The following is a 24,049-nucleotide window of genomic DNA, read 5'->3' as shown; positions in this document are numbered from 1 at the left end:
GATACTGAATGTACTTAAATTCAGACACCGTATTGAATGTGATAATGCAAGGCAGTAATACAGTCAAGACATAGGAAGAAGTTTTGAGAAAAAATCAGGAATACAAAACTGTACAACACGACGTTATAATACATAATTATCACAATCCATTGTACAGCGGGACCAAAAGAAGTCAAAAGAATAATGACAAAAGCAAACAAATATTAACAAGAACTACTGCGCAGTTCCTTAATTTCATTAAGATCCAAAAAATTTAAGGTCTCTTTAGGCTCAATAATGATGTTATGCACAGTTTCCCGAACGCCACCGGAAGGATAAGGCGAGGTGCGACCACCCGACACAGGCACGGAACCGTTGCGCGTGCGCATCGGCGAGTTCTCTTTCAGTTGGGCCAGAGTATTGAGAAGGCGCTGATTGGCAGCATTAAGACTTTCGATCTTCTTCTCCTGTGCATCTATCACTTTCTGTTTGGCCTTCATCATGCCCATCAATTCCGCTTGTTCGCGGCGAAGTTCCTCTTCCACACTAATTAGCCTATTGAACAACACTCTCGTAGATACACGCCATTTTCAGCGTACAAAACACTGGAGCAAACAATCACGTACCGGACAACAATACTCTTCATCTGCAGATCCTTTTCAACTTGCTCTTTCTTGATCCGCTCTTCTCCTGCTTCTACTTGGGCTTTCCAATCTGAAATAACTTTTTCCGTAGTCTGCTCCTGATTGGCCAGTTTCCTTTCTGCATCTTGCAGTTTAAGCTGGAGGAAGCGCAACTGCGTACGCAACTGATCAATTTCCATTTCGTACTGCGGTTAAAAAAAAACAAAATCTGAAAGTGACCTCAACATTATGTAGTAGGGATAATGAAACACACAGCAAACACACACGGTCAGTACGTTTTTAAAAGCCATGAAAATCTTGTCCAACAATATAAAACCTACTTGTTTTGTATCCCTGTCACTTCCCACAGTTTCACGGGAAACTCGATCGGGTGATGTGGATGTGCGTTGTCCATTCATCTTCGTCTTCATCTTCCGCTTTTCCGTATCACCAAATGCCCGTATCCCTAGTTTCGGCGAGGCCGGAGTGCCACCCACAACATTCCCGTTTACTGTTGTCTGCGAGTAATGGGGGTTTGTCCGTGGCGCCGTGGTAAACCCTCGCCGATCTCGCGGCGGGGTAGACATACTGGACGCTGCACTGTCACTACTGGATGACAAGCGAGTCCGCCCATTCTGCTCCGCGCGAGCGGAAACCACGGCTTGATTGACATACACCACATTCCCGTTCTCCATGCCGTTCTCCACCGGACTGCAGCTCAAACTGCTCTGATTGTGTGCGGGAAGCGAAGACGACTGATAACCACTGGACATCTGACTGATGCTCGTCTGACTACCACGGTGATGTTCACTCCGCATAAGATCCACATAATCACCGTTCACCGTCAGTTTAACAGGTGATACGCGTGTTTTGTCTTCATTTGGAGGTTCCAGATTCGACCCACGCTGCTGGCCAATGGCGCTGAAAAGAACGTAGTCGTCCGCCGTGTTTAAGTTCCGCGCCGGACGTTGGCTCGAGCCTAGAAGGTAGTTGTTACGACCGGTATTGACCGGTGCACTGGCCCGTTCGGCCAGTGGATGGTGGTGGTGATGCTGAACTGCTTGTAATTTTGCCGCCGATTCCTGGCAATCTTTACAAGTGGAATGCATGTTTTGCAGTCGGGCCAGTAATTGCTCTTGTATTTCACGAGAAAGATATGTTGCATACACGGCCGATTCGCTGTTTACGGTGACCGCCGCTGAGCGGAAGCTGTTGCTCAGCTCAAATGTCAAATTATCAAGAATCTCCGGAAGGCTTTTCAGTATGTTGCGATGCTGAAGTAGATTGCCCTGTTGTAAACTATCGCGCAGGAGGGTCGCTAAAGTGGATAGTTCACGGCCAATGTCCACTTGGGCCTCACTCTCTGATGCACTGCTGGCCAGATTCATCGGCATCGGCGTCTGCAAAAGGAAACAGATTATTATCGAAGGAGGTAGAAATCCTCAAAGACAAACATCCACGTGCCGACCACTAAAGTGCTACTTGTCAAATCCGTTTAATATCGGCAGATGTTTGAATTAAATATCATCAAACCGGATCAGAAAAGATGAGACAGCTTATCACTTTATTGCGAAACCATAACCGGCTTTTTCACTTTAAGGGTCACAAGCCGTGCATTATGCATGTCAGAAACAGACATGTTTTTATTAAGTTCTTTCTTTAACTGCTGGTTGTATCGCAAACGAACAAAATTTCGTTCAAATTTCTGAAACTGATTATTCACCATAATAATGGACACCTGCGATTGAAACAACCACATAACTAATGCGTTCTGTTCGCCACTCCCCTTATTCGTTGTCACACTTCTAGCGATTAGTATTCATTAGCCAACAATAGCAATACATATCAAACATTTTGTTCTAGATGCACAATGTCGTTAAAAAAAAGCAATTTCCTCGAGTTTTTAATGCCCAGACTCGATTTCTATCAGTCAAACGGCGCCGAAAAGACAGTTTTCGTCTCAGGTCATTTCAATTTTCAGCCACTTTGACTCAATTAATATCATCTTTCGCGTACTGCTAATCGCCATTGTGGTAAAATCCGATAATTGCAGAGGTAAAGAGCCAGATGACAGTTCATTAGGCAGCTGTGATAAGTAACCGTGATTATGACAGCTTCTGAAATGCATTCCGCAAATTTTACCATTTCCAAAAATGGAGTCAAGCTATTGTCAAGCACCAATTCACCAGGTTCCAAGTTCAACTTTCACAAAACCTGAACTCTCTTCAGCGAAGTAAAAACAACAAAGGATAGATTCCAATATCAAATTCTGGGAGTTCCTGAATTACATAAATCGTATCATTTCAAGTTTCATAATCAATCGTCATTTTGTCCCGAAAGTAAAAAATTTAAAAGTGTACTTTAAGCGGTCGAAGCCTTATGTGTCAGGACCGTTAATTATAAGGTTTTTGGACTATCGCTTACCGAAATCAATTTAAGGAACGTGTGCATGGAGGGCATTTCCCGTTCAACAAAAGCATTCATGAATTCCATATATGACTCCTTGCCGTTAAATTTGGCAAAATTAGCCAGTGTCTGGACAGTCTTGGCAATCAGCGTTAAATTCCTAGCAATTTTCTGGTTCGGATATTCCTGCACCAGCCCGAACAGATTGGGACTGAGCACAGCCGGACATAAAAACCGCAGGAATATACACCCACTAATCAGCGTATCCGCCAATTCCGACCGCCCGGCAGCTGTCAGCCGCTCCCTGAGCGTCTGGAAAACTTCCCGTAATTCCGCCGGAAAATACCTCGTCGAATTCATGATTTTGGCCCAGGTCATCTCCACCATCATCATTAGCGTCTCTTGCTGCTTTCGGAGATCCGCGTCCGTAGTCAACTTTAGCGCGTCCACTTCGCAGTCATCCTCCGATTCCATTATGGCCCGAACCAGATCCCCAAGGGCTTCATGTAGATATCGATTTCCCGCTAATTTCATGTAAGCCTCCATGGACTTTGGTGGCTAACGAGTTGCCTCGAAAGGTCAAATGGCAGTCATCCAAAACATTTAATTCCTCCATGACCACATCCACTAAAAATAAACTGGCCCAGCCCATCTTGTGCATAATGTTCACTAAACAGGTGGCGATTTCTTCCTTGGCTTTTATTCCGATGCGCGGCTCAAGAAAGCGGCACAATTCCACATAATTGGATTTTAAATATTCAATGAGATCATGATATTTCTCCAACGGCAAGATGTGAATGGCCTGATAACGGGCCTTAATGCGGATGGCGGCTTCATCACTCTTGACACCGGAATTGCGTTCCAGGATGACAGGATACCTAAATAATCATTTTATGTCAGATATGGAGAGTAAACGGCAGGGGTCAAGACATGCGGCGGCGGCCACCGGATTTACAATGCCAGTCCATTTACATTAGCGGCATCAGCCAAGCACAGCAAATTTTGCCAATTTTTCGCTTATATACCTTCATTTTACCACACCGCAGCAAATAACGGCATGTATATCCCTGACACTGAAAAAACAGTGGCAAAACACTTTGTAGGGGCCAACTGCTAACTACAAAGACGTATTTTTTATTACCAGAGAAGGTACAGACTTTCTTAAAATAGATTTGTGATTTAGAATGTGAACAAAGTTTGAATAAGCAATAGATGGTGGTAATTGAAGTCCATTTACTAAAACAAAAAAAATCTTTAAAATCCTACAATTCTAATTACGTTTCCATTCCGTATAATTCATCCTATCATAGATTTTGTTGCAAGGAAATCTGATATGCGATTTACGTATTACTGTTTAACATAAGAGCTTGTTCAAATTTCTCTACCGTTACTGATCGGCTGCACACATAAAACTCAAACAGCTGCTAATCGGCTTCGTCAGCACCAAAAACCAAAAGAAAAAAGATTATTACTTCTCAAGTAGTTTGTTTCAAGTGTTATTAGTAGAGTGATTTGACAAGCGTAAAACATAATGCAAACACAGCGTGGGGTTGTTGACAGAGACGGATTAGAGCGGCAAATTATTCAATCTGGCTTGCTGTACCCATCAATTAGGTCACTCGATTCTGCGGTAGTTATCCTCTTTCACAGCGCGAAAGCTCTCGTAATAATCATTTAATTATAGTCAATTAGGTTTATAGACTAGGTGGAATAACCAGCCTCCGTTTAATCGATAGAGAAAAAAACTAAGTGCGTTCGAACGCGCCATTTATAGGCGGCTAAATATACCATGGTAAATTGGCTGTAACCCAATTTAACCGCAACACTCCCATTGTATGTGTCCATTTTTAATAGAAAACTCGTTCCTTACCAGCGCTCTGTGATTTGTCCACCGGAAATGGCGGAAATGGGCGCAATCACCTTGCCAATCAATTGGCATTTCTCTTTCTTCCGCTTCTTATCTGCCTCCCGGTACAAATGCACTTCTAGCGTTTGGATGACAGGCAGGCGGGTGAATTCGAACTGTTCACCCCAAAAACAGAGATCCTGCTTGGCTTTGGCCGATGTGCGTGCATAAAGGCTCTGGTCGAGATACACCTCGCAATAATACCTATTCATCCGTGAACAACAACGCAATATCGTTAATGACACGAGCATATATAACCGGAATCACATAATTCATTGGGCCATGCATCACTGCTCAAAATAACATTGACCCACTTTGCAAAGTTTTTACCTTTTCTTCGATGGCAATCCTTTGGCTTCTTGAAGCCACAACTTCAAGATGTGATCGGTGCGGCGCGGTGAGATTGGATTGTCCATGACGCAGCGCTGGGGCCTGCAAAAGCAGATCGTAATTCATCGTGATGGTGACTTTAGGTTCTATGTAAAGCGGATGCTTCGCTAGCTGTTTATGTAGCCAATGATCATAAAAACTACGAAATGCATCGTTTCGGAACGTGTATTGCAGACAGTAAATCAACGGAAGCTGTCCATGAACGGCTGACAATTTTTATGACCGCTACTACCTTATTTTTACACGACCATCACAAATCTTTTTGACAACAATATTTCACACAGAAAATATAACTTAATCGGATGCCATGGTATAATTTAAAGATCGATTGCGAAACGATTTTTAAAACAATGTATTCAGTTTCTGCGTAATTATTACCCAAACGCATCGATTCCTGCGAAGCCGAAAATGACAAAACCTGTTTCAGAAGTATGATAAATTGCGGAACTTATAAAAATTGCAAACTCAAGAAAACCTTTTACAACATAATAAAAAAATTGTATGAAGAACATGTAGGTATTTAATACGGTAATAATATTAACTGTAAGGACTGGGAATTAACATAACAGATGTACATTAAATTAATATCCATGTAGCATTCGAGATACAGCAATACAGCAGCATGTTTATTTGTCTTTTCCGTGCTTTTCAGTACAAAGTAGGCTACCCTATTTCTTGACAATAGCTTAGGTGAAAAATCAAATTTCTTTTCTGGTTGTTACAACTTGATCAGCAAGAACGCGTCAAAGTAAACGCAAAGGCAAGCACTTACCCGGAAATCATATTTTCCTTGTCCTCATTCCTCAAGAAATCATAGTATTTCCACTCATTGTCGATGCCCACATAGCGTGCAGCCACAGGTACACTGCCATCGGACAGGCGTTCCCCGTGGCGCATTGCCGAGATAATGGACTCATGGGAACGGGAGATGCGCGACGCTTGACTGGAGGGAGCCGCCAGGAAGGTCTTCTTACTGGCTCGCTCCATGAGATCAGTGTGGTCCGGTTTGCGATCCAACTTCGTGACGCTCTTGGTCCGTTTCAGTGGATTAGCCGCGCGGAATGATCGCTTAGCGAAAAAACTGGCGATTCGCGATGATGCACTCAAATACTGCGAGCTGGCCGTGGCGTTCTCCGGCATTATGTTGTGTTCGCGCTCAAGTCGATTGACAGATGGTGAAATCTTCTTCAGACTCTTCAAAGTCCCCGAGGCACTTAACCGATCATAGTTGGAGTCTGTACACCCAGAGAGAAAACACTGCGTAAATGATCAGATTGTAATTCCATTATGAAATCATTTTCTACCATTTCGCTGCGACCGCAAGCAATTTAGCGCCACTATTAAAAGTTGTGCGAAGAAAGAAACATGCACTGTGGGTAATTGCTCAACTACATGATGTGCTGTCAGCATCTTTACAACACGCTTCGACTAGCTGGTTGCCGCCCATAAACAACCAAACATATGTTGTCAAACGTCCCATCGCTTACTCAAGAAAAAAACAACCATACTATTCGTCATTCGAGGAACAATGCCAAACAACAGTCATTCCCAAACAATTTCTTATACACACATATTGTTGTGGGAATCACAGAAAAAACTTCCGCTTACAAATTGATACACACACGAAGTTAAAGCGAGACCGGTAGCGTTCCAATGTTCATACTGCATAGTGCATAAATGAAGAAACATTGAACATGTACTATACCATTGTTTGAGCAATACCACTGAACTCAGCCCCGAACAAAATTAAATTTCAGTGTTTTTGAAAATTGCAGGGTGTCCTTTTATTCATGCAATGTTCGCTCAAAACCTGCTTGAGTAATAATAACGGCCAAGATAATTCATACTATCTGCAGTTTGCCTTTGGAATTGCAAATGAAGCACGTTAAAGAATTGTGCATACATCGTATCAAGCGGTCAAGTCTGCGTACAACAATTGCTTGTTTGCGTTTGGTACGTAAAATGCGATCAAACAAGCAAAGCCGGCAGACTTCAAGTTTTCGATATGAACGAAATTCGTTTCGGTAAGAACTTGTCTTCACAAATTTTGTTACGTTCATGTATTGTGCGGAAACACAGAACAGTATTTTACCGATACTTGAGCGGCGCAGTTCGTTTTCTTTGTAATCTTGGGCCGCTCTTGCGTACACAGAGCGGAAATGTCCATAAACCGCAAGTGCCTTATCAGCAAAATGCGGGGACTGTATATCAGTGATCACACGCACACCTTTTACCGGAATTTAAAATGCTTATAAAATGTATACGCAATGACCTCTGTGCTCGTGTATGTTATCGGATTTTGTTGTTATAAGCAACTGCGCGTGCATTGAATGCCTGGGTGATAAGGTACACACTGCCATCAGACAAAACGATCACCACTTCGAGATGATGAAAAATGGCCCTGTCACACAAGAGAAACCATAAAGAAAAACAGGAGCATGTGCCCGTTGTTATGATAATTTCGCGACTGTTTACTCTGTAGTCGCTTGTAGCAGCAAGCCGAAATATTATAATGAATACTTATTGTCCTGCATATCTATATTACCACTGACCATGCACGGCCCTCACGTGTAGCTAACATTATTGTACAGTACCGTACCGTAACTGCAGTAAATCAAAATTCTTTGCAGCACAATAAAATATTATTCAAAAATTCTGAAAAAACAACAGGCTTCTGTTTTTTTTACTACAAATTGACGTACTTTTTAACGAAAAATATTTACATACACAAGTTAGGCAATTTAACCGTGATACTGGCCAGTGCAACCGTTTTTATCCCTGTGCCATGAGAAACAGAAAATAGCTACCAAACAAAACTTTTATGTAAATATCAAAAGAAACTGCGCTCTTCTGCTTATCCTGCTTACCTTCATCAGCCTCTGATATTACGATCATCGGAATGTGACCCACAGACTTTGAAAACCGAGAATCCATTTTGCTCATGAACAATGCAACTCTGCTCAAAATTCAGATGCTCTAATATTCAATTTTTCGTTATAAAGCAGCTTCCAGAATCCACAAGAGATGCAGCACCGCGCATCCAGTTTGCATTACACCACAAAGTGAAACATTTATTTACGAGCCTTTTATTAATTTTCACAATCCTCTAATAATTGTTTCTGGTAAGTAATTTCTAGTCAGATACAGCGTTGACAGTCTCACTTATGGTTAAATGTACAGTATGTAGTTCGCTACATAACCTTATAACATAATATCTAATAAGTTGTACGCAGCTCATTTACGTATCCCGATATCATAATACTATCTGTTAGCAATTATAACTTGTAACTTCCTGCTAAGAAGTAATGATGAAATAATGCATGTTGTCACTGATAGACTTATATTCAGGCTATTTTGACAAGCTATAGATAAACAACGTTTTGTTCGTGCACATCAATAATATCAAAATATCGTAACACAGTCTCACAATTGCGTAACAATGGAAGACAGAACTCTGGTTTTGTTATAAGTAATATTTCAAATTTCATCCATTCGCAATCATGCCTGCATTTGTGCCACTCAAAGCGGTCGCAATAATAACTATACCTAATTAAAGATGCCCTTTACTAACACTTAAACGGAAACCAGAATTAAGGAAGAAACAACGAACTATGTGAAATGAAGAAGCATTCCAGTTAACTGCGTTAAATTGCAGTTGGAGCTTGTGCTTCTTGGGGAAATAATCTGATAATTTTAAACTTACCGTGCAATAATAAAGCGTGCATAGTATCATTTCGGTTAGAAATGATCCGTCGAAATTTCATCTTTCTTCAAAATAGTCCATAAATATTCACGAATCGGAATAACTAGTACCGCTAGCATGAAACTAACCATAGGACACTCTTAAGACACTAAATACGGAAAACTTCCGGAAACAAGCACTACAAGCGACTAGTGTACCATCTAAAGAAAGGCCATGACCGTGAGGATATTTGAATGCAAATGATTCGTCAACACAGTGGAAATGAAGTAGATAATGACGGACGAGTAAACAAACTATCGGCTCAAGGCAAAAGGATTCGGAAACAGAATGTCCGGTGCATACATTGGCGTATGCCGCAGACGTCCACTAGACTAATCATAACATCACAGCAGGCCAGCTGTCCAATGGCCACGTGTACGTCACAGCCCGTACGCGCACAACTTCCAGCATCAGATTTTATCTGACTCTACTGCTAATCTGAATACACACGTGCTTGGCATGGACTAATAATATATAATACAGGAAAATGAAAGTATCCATTAAAAATGTCACATTTCAAAACATCTTAGGTCGGACTTCGTTAAATTCCGGCTTCTTTGAAATAAGGTGTCGGCTTTACTTCGTAAAAATTTTGTGATTACATGTTTCTGATCCAACTCAAAATTCCAATTAAAATCAGCAAAGGACGAAGGCTGGCCGAAACGGCAGCGTGAACTGTTGGATCATGCACAAGTGAAAAGCGTACAGTGGAGAATGAAAATTCTTTATTTGACCGCATATGTGCAGCACCCTTTTAAAAGCAACTGGTAAACCGGTTGTAGTAGTTATGAATGCAGGATTAGAAATGTTTTGACTGCGCATAACATGGACTTCAGCCTGAACTCCGTATTCCCTCATTTCTTCTAGGGACGGGAGTTGTACGCCCAAATGGATTTCAATTGCGATCCCTTCGCCATCACATTGTGGTCAGTCACTCCTTTCAGATTCATAAAGCTTCTAGCTTATTATCCAGTACCTCTGCACTGACCATCTGCTGTGACAAGCCAACCCATAGATGATTAGTGACTGTTGGTTTCATAATTAATATGCCCACTGAACTGCACTAAAATGACCGATGCAAATCGCGCTGGACATTGTCCACCTATCGAATGTTAGCCTATAAGTGCATTCTTAGGGTCAGTGCACTTGCTTGGAAATGACCGTATCATAGTAAAAAATACACCTGGAAGAAACTTACGTAACATTCAGCCCCTCGGAAACATTTTAGGTCCGTTTTTTGCAGTTGCAAAACAACATAGTAGTAACTAATGCGATGTGTGCAATACAAGCGCGCTATATTGTGCGCGAAATTAAACGCCTACATCACGGCGTATTAAATCTTAATTAGCTGCGCTATGCTGTAAAAATGATAATCTGGTAAGGAATCTCCAGATGTTTGGGCATTGTAAGATTTGACTGATTTGTATTTAAAATTTCCAGTTATAGTCACACAGCATCACGCCGGTACCTAATTACGATTTTGGTTCGTATTAGTATTCAGGTTGCCGCGAGTAGCATCTTCTATTATGCGAACAAAACCGATCATCTTTCATCTTGCTGTCCTCACAGTCTGTTTCGTATGGCTACTTTCAGCTGGGTTCATTCAAGGCCACCAACAATGCTACACAAAAAGATATGCGCATGCTCGCATTGATCATGACCGTACGAACTCTCTGGAATTTATTGAGCAGCGCGCGTGTGGTATCTTGTAATATCTTCCACACTTAATTTACCGGTTCCAAATTGTATCGCACAACCATATAGGTATAAGTTTCATTAAAAGAGGCTTAGGAATTTGCATTCGATGGGAATAGTGTAACTATTTGCTAGCGCAGTTAATGAGGCGCAGAAAAACTGTCAGTGCTGTAGGTGTAACCACTATAACTTCCCAATCGATTTAGGTAGAGCGGGCATTCTTTTTCGAAAACCATAACTATTTAGCATTATATCGTACCTAGATTGTATATTTATTGTAAAAGAAAGCACCTCACTGGTCAACTGATTAAAGTACTGTATACTGTATATGTAACAGTTATATAGAACAGATATAATGAAATTAGTACTTGTGTAATAATTTCATTATATCTGTTCTATATAACTGTTACATATACAGTATATTCCTGTGAACTAATCATCAACAACTTGGTACAATGAAAATGTTCCAAAACTGCATAACAGACATTTACAATTACTTACCAACACCCCTTCTTGGAAAAATGCACATAAGACTGAAAATTAATAGTCTGCATAGTTTCTTGAGTTTGTCTTTAACAGACAAATAAAAATGCTCGTTTAATTGATTTTATAAAGTTCAAGAGACAGGGTGTTTGCTGTACACAGAGCTTAACTATACAACCGTTTTTTTGAATCGCAACTTGAATTGAGGCCTGCATCTGTATATTTAGTCGTGGAGCAGCGTATGAACAGTTACATAACTTCAGTGTACGTTGGAATGGATCGGTAGACCAACAGCGTGTCTCATACTAATTTAATACGCACAAAGTGACTGTTTTAAAATTTGTAAAAAAAGTGTATAATATGTAAAAAAAATTTTAGAACGTTGTAATTATACAGCAGCTTTCGCTTAGCGCTCGTACTAGACCATGCCACCCTTGCCAGCAACACTTGCGCTTTATCCAAACTATTTTTCCACTGAATTAATATAATTATACTGCCTGAAGCTCTGAATTTTTTATCTACAATAAAATATTTTAAAATAATTACGTCTGTAAAATGTCAGAGGCACACACATTCCTAGAATCTTTCCTGTCTTGCGTACGGCATACCGTGAAACACGGCATGACACAATAATCCATAATTTTGTTATTTTTTATTATTATAAGATCGGCATTTATACAGCGCTGTAATCCTCTAATAATTCATATAATGTGCTAAAATTATTATTTGTATCGAATATTATTGAGAAACTGAAACTGGTTTACGTTTTTGATATTTCGTAAGTTTCTGCATGTACAGAGTAAGCACCAGCAGGCTGCACTCGATTCATGCAAGATTGGTTCTTGGGAACTGCGATTTCACAATGCTTGTCTTAATTACCGATTGTACAGTCTGTTAACTCTATAACGTGTAGTTTGCTTGTTCATTTGCACGTGGGCATCTCTACCACCGTATTACATATTTTTAGGATCGTAAATCCACGCTTGAGTTCGTGTGAATATTCTTATGGGAACGAATCTGCTCCTCCTCTGCAACAGCTATAAAATTAAGATGCGACCCAACCGCAGTAAACCGGTGCTGTCTTTCGTTATAGCGAAACTCTCACAAAGATGATGATGATTTTTACGCCAAAGCTGAATCGTAATATTCACAAACGTGAATATTACGATTCATAATTGAAAACATCTGAAACATAATCGTAAGCGAAGCAATAATAAGTACGGTACCGTAATTGAATTTTTGTTAACACATTATTTAAAAATGACACATGTATGCGCACGCCCGCGGGAATACGGGAAAGGCTTTACCGTAATCGGTGCTGCGTCTTAAAATTTAACAGAAATTATTGCGACTTGGTCCCTGCTTCCGCAACCTTCCTGTCTGAGAAAAATAAACAGTGGAATTTTAGCTTTTGATTTCACTTTGGTGAAATTAAAAGTAATACAGTAATCCAGACCTCAGGCGGACGTCTTGTACATAGATAACAAGTGACTCAATCGAAATCCTTGTTTCACATCTCTAACTGCTTGTTGACATGGATTTCATCCAAAGTTTTGCCATTTTAAAGTTAATGAACTCAGTGTACAATGCAGGAGTAAAAGTGGAAATCCTGCAAATACTTGAGGGATTACCAAGCCGATAGCGCGGCTTAATAAAAACGATCCATGTCCAATAGACCAATACTAATCAACTCGTTGATTTTTGTACTTATTTCGATTAGCCGGTATAATACATGGAGTGAATATAATCCGGCCTTGCTTGCACTGAATAGCACGTGCCATTGTTGCGAACAGCGGACGTTATACTGAAATATTTTTCAACAATAAGCGGCACTCTTGAATATAGTTGCTGTTTGCCGTAAATTAAACTGAGCAGAATCAAAAAGCAGTATCGAAAATCGAACATCAGCGAATTCCTTTTTAGACGAACTTTCTTAAGTCGACCCACTTAAAATGAATCGAAACGAGAGAAAAATGATCAAAAAGCAAATGAACAGAGTGGTACAAGAATTTACATACCAATTTTCCAGAAGGTGGTCGTTTCATAACTAACTTCACGCACTTTGTTATTAGTCACATTTGTCATCAAACATGACGACCAACGCGCGTCCCTGGAAGCGATTTCCGGTGTATGGGTCACAACCGTTTCATCACATTCAACACCCAAATAATGATTACTATGAAAATCTCGCAGTTGTTCGGACAAATCGCGCAATTTTATACGGGATGATTTTCCTAATGAAGCCCAGCGTATGCGCTGCGGTAAACTGCGGATAGTTTTCCGGTCGGGTATCTTTCCCATGCCGGTATGTGTGGAGATAGAATTAGCCATATTTGGATCGGATTGATGCGGCGCACGTGCGAGATTAGCCAAATCGCAATTTAGAAAATAACACTTTCTCAAAATTAAAACCATAGATCAATACATGGTGTGTCAAAATAGATGAGAAAGCAGTCAAATATTCGCATTGCATGCGTATAAAATCGATGCGACAATGTGCCATGACCCGTGGGAAAAGATGAAGGCGTAGCACGGTAAATGTACTGGATCGAATATGCCCTCGCTATGCTTGCTGACACTGATTGCACCTGAATGTGCAGTGCAGTTTTGCCTTTCTAAAGAAGTTTAGAAATTTCTCAATTTTACCATTTACATAGACGTATCCATTGGTTGACTTAAATTATTTCTTTAAGTTGAAACTGCTGGTAAGTGCAAGATGGCACCGGGTGTTATATACACAGAGACAAATACAGCAATTGTGAAGACTTGAATATGCCTATATTTATCACTTCGGCTATCGGAATTGCGAAGAGTAATTCAACCAGTTTTACTTCAATGAATATCTCTTTCCTTCCTATCATGCTACCGTCAATTGTAAAGCTCAAGCAAAAGCTTGACATCAATGTGAACATTGTATTTAAGTTTGTGCTAGTGCAGATGAAACCGAAAGTTGCGGTCTGGTTATTGTTACGATTGACATCAAAAGTAGAAAGAATGCGAATTCCCAAACTCTCAAGCTGGTGCAACAGTACGGATTTGATCGTAGACTAGGTCAACGTAAAAAATAGGGCACATCTGCTAAAACCGATGGTTGATTGCAGGTGCAACACCGTATTGCCAGCATACTTTAAAATAATTCAAAACAAATTTCGGCTAGGCAAAAACTGTTACGTAGTGAAATTCTTTCGGATATAACTGTCTCACAAAAGGTTGCAGTAAACTTTGCAATCTGAATTTATAGAATGCAAAGAGGTACCATAATTTTCTAAATATTTTTTAAAGCTAACGTGACAAATTAATAAAATTATCAAAATGGTGATCGCGTTTCTATCAGCAGTCTGCATGCCTAGGCCTACATGGCATTTTTTTCTCAGCCTTGGTACTGTATGTTTATTATGAAATTGAGATGTTTTTTGTTTCCTTTGTAGGCTGGGTGGCTCTACTTCATGGGTACGCTTCTCCTGCATACAAGCGCAATTGTGCAGTTAATACAATAGAACAGCGTCTGTGTAATAACACCTGACTCCAGGGTTAACCAGTTTTTCACGATGCATCACTTTAGTTTGCACATGCTGAAGTTAAAATTTACAACTTTCTTGTTTATCAAAGTGAGGCGCAGCATGGGCAAAACCGACAAGAAGAGTAGAAGACTGCAGAAAGAAAACTAACTCGCATGGGCATTGTCCAAAAAGGTTACGCTTTCTCATTTTTTAAGCAACAAATTCAGTGGTATAGTTGAAATTGAACCAAAACTGCATGCCATGTACTTCAGATTGTATTTTGTATTATGCTCAAATATCGCGTGCTAAGCAAAATGGATTATCTTCACTTAAATTACATACGTGGTCACAGAAGTTAAATCTAATTCCTTGTAAAAACTCAATGCTATCATGTATTTTTGTTTTGAACGAAAGGGGAACATTCTCGTACAGGATAAAAAAGTTCATCTTGCAAAACGTTGGGTTACAATACAGATGCAAAACACATAATCGCTATTCTTACTACGCTTTATGACTGTCCGGGGCCGAACAGCTTAACAATTAATTAACCATAATTCTATCTACACTTTCACTGTGCATTTCTGTTTTGCGAGACCAACATAATTTTATACCTGCAGTCGTCAGTTGTATGTATTAAATAGCATTTACATATCGTATTCATATCAACAGTGCGAATTCCACGGGCTGCATATAAACAAACTACTGAAGTAATTCAGTTACCATTAGAGCACTAATTACGCGTCGTTTGCAAAATAAATATATTACATTATTACCTGTTCGCGTTTTCCTATTCCATGATCGATATTTAAATACTTCCATGGTTTAGCGCATACAGAGTATATGGTCGCAGTTGGTTTTTTGAACTAAAAATCCCGCGAAGCATGCAGTACTCGAACTACCACTTGCTCCACTGGCTTCCCAAAACAATGAACCGGCATCGAGAGGGAAAATAAAATCAATCCATCATAAAACGCTCGAGCCGGGCCCCGGCGATCTGCACGCCGGTATGTTGACAATATAAAAATGCCGCAGCAGCCAGTTTATTAGTTTTTTGGCACCACCATCAATTCAGACGGATCCGACACCTCACCGCAGCACTTGACTAACCAAAGCCACACACATACACGACGGAATGCAGTTGGCAGCTTCCTTACGAATAATGCAGCGTGCAGTGCACATATATCACATATACGCAACGGAAAACAAGGCCGTTCCTTTTCGGCAAGCAATCTCGGGAACGCAAATCAGCGCGTCCAGTGCGTGCTATGCATCTCGAGTATTGCGTAAAATGCGTGTATATTGCCGTGTTCGTTTGACGAGTGGGAGAACATTCCAAATATACATGAACAGTTAAAACCAGTTAACCAGCGGAAACGCTACACTCCGCGTGCACTGCTGCGCGCTGCAATGACCATTCAAATCGACACCGAGAGGTACTGTTTTAAGTGATACAATTTTCCAATGCTGTGCACAGGTGAATGTCACCGGTTAAATGGTTGTAGTGTGTGCCGCTGTGAAAACACTGCGTTTTTCAGCCATCGAGACCGAGAGAACGACACAAAAACGGAAACCGGTCAGATCATCAAAAGCTAAACGGGTACCATGGGAAATAACGCAAATGATGTGTTGCACGCGCCAGTTCACCCATCTGTAAACCGCCAGCGTTGTATCTAACTTGAGGGCGACGGAGAAGCACGCATAACACTGGCCAGTCTATAAAAGTTGCTACTCCTTTTTAGATGAATAATCGGATCTGGCAATGAATGCAAATAACTTTTGACATTTGACAAGCCCCGTCCATGTGCAACCGCGGACATAAGTGATGGGATGGGGAACGGAAGAGGAAATGCTTTGAAAAACGAGCAAAACTGCCGCTTTACATATACTCCGCAATCCGCATATAAAACTCGACCGACTTCTATTAACTGAACGCATAGAAGTGCTGCGCGATTATAAAATAAGAACTGCGAATAATTATCATAAAAAAGCAGTGGCTTCTTAAGGTTTATATGAATGAGCAGTGGCGATTAGCGATTCGTTCAAATTTACAATATCTTCAGCTTAAGAGCTTGACTGACAATTAACTACTATCAATCTTGTTTAATTGTTTTTGCTGTTGCTCCACAGGTTATTAATTGTATCTGTACACCAGAATCAGTTTGTAAAATGTGAGGATCAGAGCGCCTGCACAGAGCATTGCCGCGGCAATGGCTGCACTGCGCTATAGGCGTAGCCGTGTAAATCGACGCCGGGCCAACTTCCACGCACTAGTTGGCATAAATAAAGCGGTCAAGAGACCGAATTCACGGATTATGCAGATTCTCAAAATTGTGCAAGATTGCATTACATAAAGCAGACACACGAAAAAGGTGCGTCGGTATACTGTACGTGCAATTGCAAAAACGTGTAGTATAAGACCAATGGTGACGTCCACCGGCAAGGGCAGTGCCGTCCAGCTAAACGCTGTACATCATATTTCATTGTTAGCTGAGATGCCTGAGATTTTGATTGCAGCTGTTGCTGCAAGTGAATTAAATTTATCTTATTCCATGACACTGCCCAAGCAATATTCCTTAAATATGTAAAATTCAGAAAATGTAAAGAAACATCCTAATCGAACCGGGAAGATTTGATACCTTACGAATTCGAACAATTTAGTACGGTATATGATTATTATTATTACATATTATTATTATAGTATTTTCTACGTACAGTAACTGCGTACAAGTCTGACCGGACCGATAGATTCGTTAGTTTCGTAATTGCACACTCTGTCGGAAGTTCATGATAGTTTGGAGATCTTTACTATAACTTCGGCGATTGTGAGCTATGATAGATGTTATATTTGGAGTGGTGTATCTGTTAGTGTTATCTATCCCGAAAAAGCCGCACTAGAGTTACCTACGGTTGAGCGTTGTACGCACCCGCTTCAATGGTTTCTCCGATGTCGGCAATTTCCGGAATAGCATCTCCAGCTGGAAAGGGTCCTGTCGACGAAGAGTGAGAAAAGCAACCAGTAAACATGTTTGGCAATACAAGCGTAAAATCCGCTAATATTCCAATCGCCGCTGGTCAATAGCTCTGCATTAATAATGTGTTTAACTCATCGATAATTAATTATTGCAAAGCATGACTGCCATCTCTCTGAAAACTTCTCTATGGATGTCGGACGGACAAACGTTTCTCTTAAGGATTCCCGGATTGCAGCATCATAGTGTATCATGGAGAAGTTTACACACAATGTAAAAGATTTTCAGCTGCATGTGCGGAAACCGGCAGGATAGTAAAAGCTATCATTAGACTCATTGCGGTCAAACTAGTGTTATAACTGTCAGCAAACATCGGAGAGAAATCCCAGAAATATGCAGTAATCTTCTTTCGCTGATCATAAAAACAGGCTTTAAAAACAATATGCAGAAAAAGCCGACAGCCGCGTCTGATGAGATCTGTATGTGAGAGCGCAGGGGCTTATTCCATGGAGCATCGTTAGCTGACAGCTTGTAAATTTTGCAGTACACCAACAACTGTGATGACATTAATAACATTAGACAAGATGGGCTCTTGCGCGCTCTCCCTTTAATGCGGGCCAGGGTGAGAATCATTGCTTGAACAAATAAAACTCACCAGATGACTCACCGGAAAATGTGGTTGTACTGTATGGGGAGAATGACTTAATCATCCGCCATGGGATGACCACTGGGAAATGCAGCACTGCTACGCATGCATGACATTATTACTACCGTTTCCGGTTTTCGGTAGTTTCCAGTAAAAATGCTTGAATTGTGTGACTGCGTGTAGCGTTGCACCTGATGTACAATACTATTATGTGTTCTGTATAGATCTTGGCATTGCTGGGAGTAGTATAATATCTGTATAAACACTTTATTAGTAAAATTTACTTGCCAGCAGTTACTACAACTACATCTGTACAACTAACGCCGAAGTGCAAACGAAGCATAAACGAAGCATTTAAAAAATGAATATTGTTATAGCAAGATGAATACGAATTTCTGTATATATGTCTCATAATGATTAGTTGGACAACTTGTTATTGCCGCACTTCCTTACATACACCGACAGTAAACAATAACGCAAAAACACAACGAGTATTATTACGAGTTTTTAACATGCGAGTATTATGCTATACAGTAAACTCTGTGAGATTGAACAACTGCGAAAAATGAACAACTGCGAATATTGAACGCCCGTGTAGGAACCGGCGCGTCTCGTACATGTATACTGCAAAAGCTACTGCGAATACTGAACAGCTTGTTATATTGAACACTTTTGAAGGAACCGGAGGTGTTCAGATTGCACAGGTTTTACTGTATAATTGTTCTGCTTAATTTATTTTTAATTACGATAATGTACGCCAAATAAGCTTAGCTTTATTTAAATCGCGCTAGCGCTAGCTTTGCCAACCTATTGCAAGCCGAAAACGATTGATCTTGGCGATTAAATATATTCTGACCGGTCACGAACCCGTCCATCTACCGCAAAATAGCTCTTTCGTGACATTTCAATGTGTTTTTAACATGGCTATCACTTTGCTTTGCAAAATCATCACATCAGCATTTAAATTTAGAAGTTGTCAGCTAGACCGGAAAACGTGAATTGACTGGTCATCGGTCGCATGGTCCCGACCAGACCACCTTTTTTTGGTGGGAAAAATCCACCTTTTCCGCCCACCTCCCTTTTGGTGGAGGTGGGGAGTTAAAGGTGGTGGACACGTAAAAGTACGGGCGGAGGTGGGAAAAATTCAAAAGTGGGAGGAAAACGGCCCACATAATATTATTTTCAACTAATAATTCGAAAAATTCGCGCGCGGAATTATGTTTATCAGTGTCACTTTTGGTGACTTGAGCACGTAAAAAATTAAGTACATTTTAATCACGTGATTTCTGTACTATTTTTTAAGTGCAACACAAGCCAAAGATGCAATAAAAACTGACGAAAAATCTTTTTAAATCTAGTGGGCGGGCGGGTGGACAGTGGAAGCATTTATCATTGGCGGGCGGAGGTGGGCCATTTTTTTAGCGTGGTGGGGTGGTGTGGAGTGGAAAATTTGTGGGGTTAGGTGGGGTGGGTGGAAGGTGGAAAACGCAAAGGTGGCCCAAGTCTGGTCCCGACTCCTGGTAATCGCTGGTCAGTTGCGCGTGATTGACAACGGCATTCTGTTGTGAAGCCAGTTGTTTCCTTAAAAGTGCAGTTGCACCCAGTCATATTCTTCGATGTGAAGATCAAAGAATCTTGGGCAGTTGGAGAATATTGAACGTGTATACATATACCCTTCGGCAAAGTATTGACCATCCTAATAAATTCTTACATAAGCAATTTCACAAGGCACTTATGTTGCAGAAAGTGCCGATATATCAATATAGTGCGCCTATAACAGATAGCGAAATCTCATAAAGCCAAATACAGTTTAACGAGGCTTCAGATAACTGTAAAGGCTGCTATAAAAGCTGTTCAGTATTTCCTATCTTTTCACACTTTGAGTGCGTAGGATGTAAGAATACGATGCAATCCTACGGTTAATATAGCCGATGCTGATCAAGGTCAATACTGCTCAAAAGTAGCAGACAGTGTAGACAGCTTGATGATGCAACAATGGTGATAGCGATATTAATTTTGCGACGTTAATAATTTCGAAAAACTGCTACTTGCAAGTGGCAGGTTGTGCCTCTTGGTATAAGTATAACGAGCTTTGCAGAGCTGCGATTGCTATGAAAATGTAACAAAAAGTCGCTTAATTTTCACATACCTGCTGAGTACTGCGTACAGTGGATGGACACTTTTCTGTGTTAAAATACCGGTACTAGAGAAGTTCTGCACAATCGATTTATCCGTTATAAAAATTAAAGCAACGGTCTACGAATCCAGTATAGACTGTCCAACATTAACTAAGAAACTAGCAATGGAATGGAAGAAACATTAAATGCACTGCACCCACAATTTAGAGGAAATTATTATCCTTCTGTTCCAAGCGAATATGCATAAATACACCTTGTGAACCACCTGTGACACGTGCCACATACACGGTAGTTCCAATACTGCAATCTAATCTTCTGACTAAATCATGCGTATCCGCAGAGAAGGGGCAGAGAGTTGTCCTGAAGTCGTTAACAGAGACATCAACGAGAGTCCTTGTTCCCGCCCTGCACTTCATCCACACCCGGCATTCTCTCAAAGAAGAAAAGCCAAAGCGACCACTATAATCAGACCAGCAGTCCCCTGTTTCGTATATATACAAGTACATATTATACCGCATATAGATATATACGCCGTCTATATTTGTTATCAGATTGATTCTGCAGATTATATTCAGAGGAGACTACCTGCCACGCGCTCATAAAATTTTCAAGATATCCCCCGCCGAGTAGGGCGCCGGTTCATAAACTGAATAAACAGCAGATGGTGCGCTAATAAAGCGCGCTACTTATTGTTAGGCAGAAGACTGCTGAAGAGGCAATGCTTTACAATAAGTACCGATATTGGAACCGGCAGAATGTTGAAGAAACCGTTAACGAGCAGCCTTTACACCAGCTGGCGATTAACTATAGTGTCAAATACAACTTACTTTCAAAAGGCCAGATTTGTCGGATAAAAGCCATTAGCGCATCATAAGCCATAATGCACTTAATTTACCGGTTGCTCAATAAAGAATTACGGCGCCGACACGCAAAACGACACCGGTCAAATGGCGAAACACAAAAATCGAACCGCGTTTTTAATTTGCGCGCTTGACTACATTATGGATTATCGGGAAGAGGATCCTGACCCGGGAAAAGTCTAAGCAGAAATTGCGGTGAAGTGGTGGAAAAACACATAACGAACGCGCTCGATCCTTGAGTGCATGAATAATGTGTAACCAGAACATGCACTGCACATTCCGCGCTCGCGCAAAACTACTGCAGGAGAAACATCGATTGACAATGCAATTTTTTCCGTTCACTCGGGTGTGATGCGTGGTGAGTTAGTGTGTAAGTGTGTCCACACAGGAATGGTTTGAACTGATTAATCCCAGCTATTCGATGGTTGTTTAATTCCCAAGAAAGGGCTTCCAACATCCGTTAAACCGAGGATCTTGTACATTGCCGAAAATTACGGATTGTTCGGCTAACTCATTAGGCTGACCATTGATTTAAGCGACTTTAAATGGGGATTTTTCGCCCGAGCCTGTAGTTGTGCTGGCGATTTAATGACGTTGATACAACAGTTGATGAGGTTACTTCAAACAGAATAAAAAGCGATTGTACCAACGTGGCAGCGTAGAGTTGTTTGAACACAATTGCTTATTCATCAAGCTGTGCGCTTATTTTGTGGGAGTTTGTTAGCCTTCTGCCGACAAACAAGCTTAACACTACACACACAATGACACAGTTAAATTACATTAGGAAGAAAACGAACAATATCTGTATGGAATACGGATTTCGTTGCTCTGTTGATGGAGCGCAACTGTATACCTACCCTATGCATGCGGCACACATACTATATCTACACAATGTTTACGAGAAACCATATGAACCTTAAAGATTTCCAAGGTGAATAGTTACACAAAAATTAATATATTTAGAGAGAAACAGCTATCCGACGCCGCTGAGTTGCAACAGACTGACCATACATCACGGCAGATCCATAAAATTTTGAAAGATGTTCGAACATGTGTTCGAACTATTTGTTTGTTTATATTATTGAGCGATCACCTAAGAATTCGTAGAAAATTACGTATAGCTTACGAGCGGTTTGTTTGGAATAAAAATCTGTTTAATAAAATATTTGTGCGTAATTGGAACACATCCGTCAGCAATTTGATATGGGAACTGGTGCATGCGAGAAACATTTTGCTGCTTCCTACACATTCGGTTTGTACAAGTATGCAGTTTTTTGCTGTAGTATTCGTAAAAGTATGGCCGTGGAAAACACGGATTGATCCAAGTACATGCTCGTAAACGGCGAAAGTCAACGCGCTTGTAATTAATTAACTGTGCGACCCCGGCAAATCTGCCATCACCACAATGATGAAACGGTCAACAAGCGTCAGCAACAACACTCATCTGCAAATTGCGCCAGGCGCACATTTCGCATTTTCGCACACATCCAACAAATTATTTTGGAATTACATCCGCACATTATTACGCAACTCACAGCGGGACGCCGCAGATACGTATTTGCACCTTCTACCGCAAATAACTGCGACGTTTATTGTGATATTTTGCACATCTGTTAACTATTGTTGTTGATATATTAGGGCTTTGAAAATTGCCCATAGCTACAAGCACGAAAATTTATTTTCTTTGAAAATTAACGTTTATGTTTGTGAGTAGAATTATCCGGTTTTTTTGTTCAGAACACAGCAATTACTAGCTTAGGATTACCAAAACGAAAAGACGCACTCACACATACACACTTATTATTACTTCAGTACTGAAACAAGGTTTAATGATAATAACCTGTGTTACGAATAGTACGAAAAATACACGGAATAAATGTAAAGAAATGTATTGCATTTACCGGTGTGAATCTGACACATACATCCTGTGTAATGCACTTGTAAAGTTTCCGAGTGACCGTTGTTAACATGATCCCATCGGGCTGATTGGAAATAATTGTTAGGCATTGTCAACGAGCATGTCGAGGCAAATGCCAGCTGCTCATCAGCAGCTCCTTCGCTTAACTCCAACAAAGTCGGTAATGCTCTTGTTCGAGCCGAACAGGTGCAATGTAACGCCGCACACGGATTGAATTTCGGATGCAACGCCAGCTGTCCATTTCCAGCAATTGTGGCAGTTTGAAAAAACCTCTTCAGTTGCGGGTCGTTGCACTTATAGTAATTATCCATTGCCATTTTTCAGTCAGTCAGGAATAATTAATCAGGGAAAATTATCATTCTTATTATGGCTATAATTTTGGATCACAAATGTGTGGGTGCGCAGCAGATAAATGTTATCTAATGGCCATGAAATAAAACTACAAATACTAGCGCGGCGTGCGAACGTCTTAGCATACACCTTTAGTGCCGGCAATAAATGCGGACAAGCGGAAATACCCGTATAAAGACAGTGGTCAGTGGTAGCAATGTCAACGAGAAAATTCACTATACAGACATTAAGCACAATTGTGCGGTTAGCATCAGTCAAATATGCCAAAAATGTATTGAACGAGGTACAAAAACAAAATAATGCCGGCGATGGATCTGCGTAGTGTTTAAACTAGGTGCCATACAACAACCACGACGAACCGGCAATTGACGATGAGTTTGACAAGGGCGGATCGTAAAAGTGAGCCGCAGAATAGTCAATTGATATAAAAGAAAATTGTATGA

The 24,049-nt window shown here is 40.7% G+C and overlaps 1 protein-coding gene across 1 annotated transcript; it reads right to left on the bottom strand.

Moving 5' to 3' along the window:
• Positions 1-69: 69 nt before the first annotated feature.
• Positions 70-24,006, bottom strand: LOC129597033 (disabled homolog 2-interacting protein-like). Its single transcript, XM_055494453.1, is given in 10 exon segments — positions 70-534; positions 606-808; positions 944-2,002; positions 3,027-3,560; positions 3,562-3,886; positions 4,879-5,118; positions 5,245-5,346; positions 6,077-6,539; positions 17,649-17,711; positions 23,239-24,006. Coding segments are annotated over 10 exon segments (3,654 nt in total). The 5' UTR covers positions 23,573-24,006; the 3' UTR covers positions 70-203.
• Positions 24,007-24,049: the final 43 nt, after the last annotated feature.

Source organism: Paramacrobiotus metropolitanus, unplaced genomic scaffold (assembly GCF_019649055.1).
Source record: "Paramacrobiotus metropolitanus isolate TYO unplaced genomic scaffold, Prichtersi_v1.0 Parri_scaffold0000100, whole genome shotgun sequence".
Classification (NCBI taxonomy): Eukaryota; Metazoa; Tardigrada; class Eutardigrada; order Parachela; family Macrobiotidae; genus Paramacrobiotus; species Paramacrobiotus metropolitanus.
This window is presented reverse-complemented; position numbering and strand designations above follow the sequence as displayed.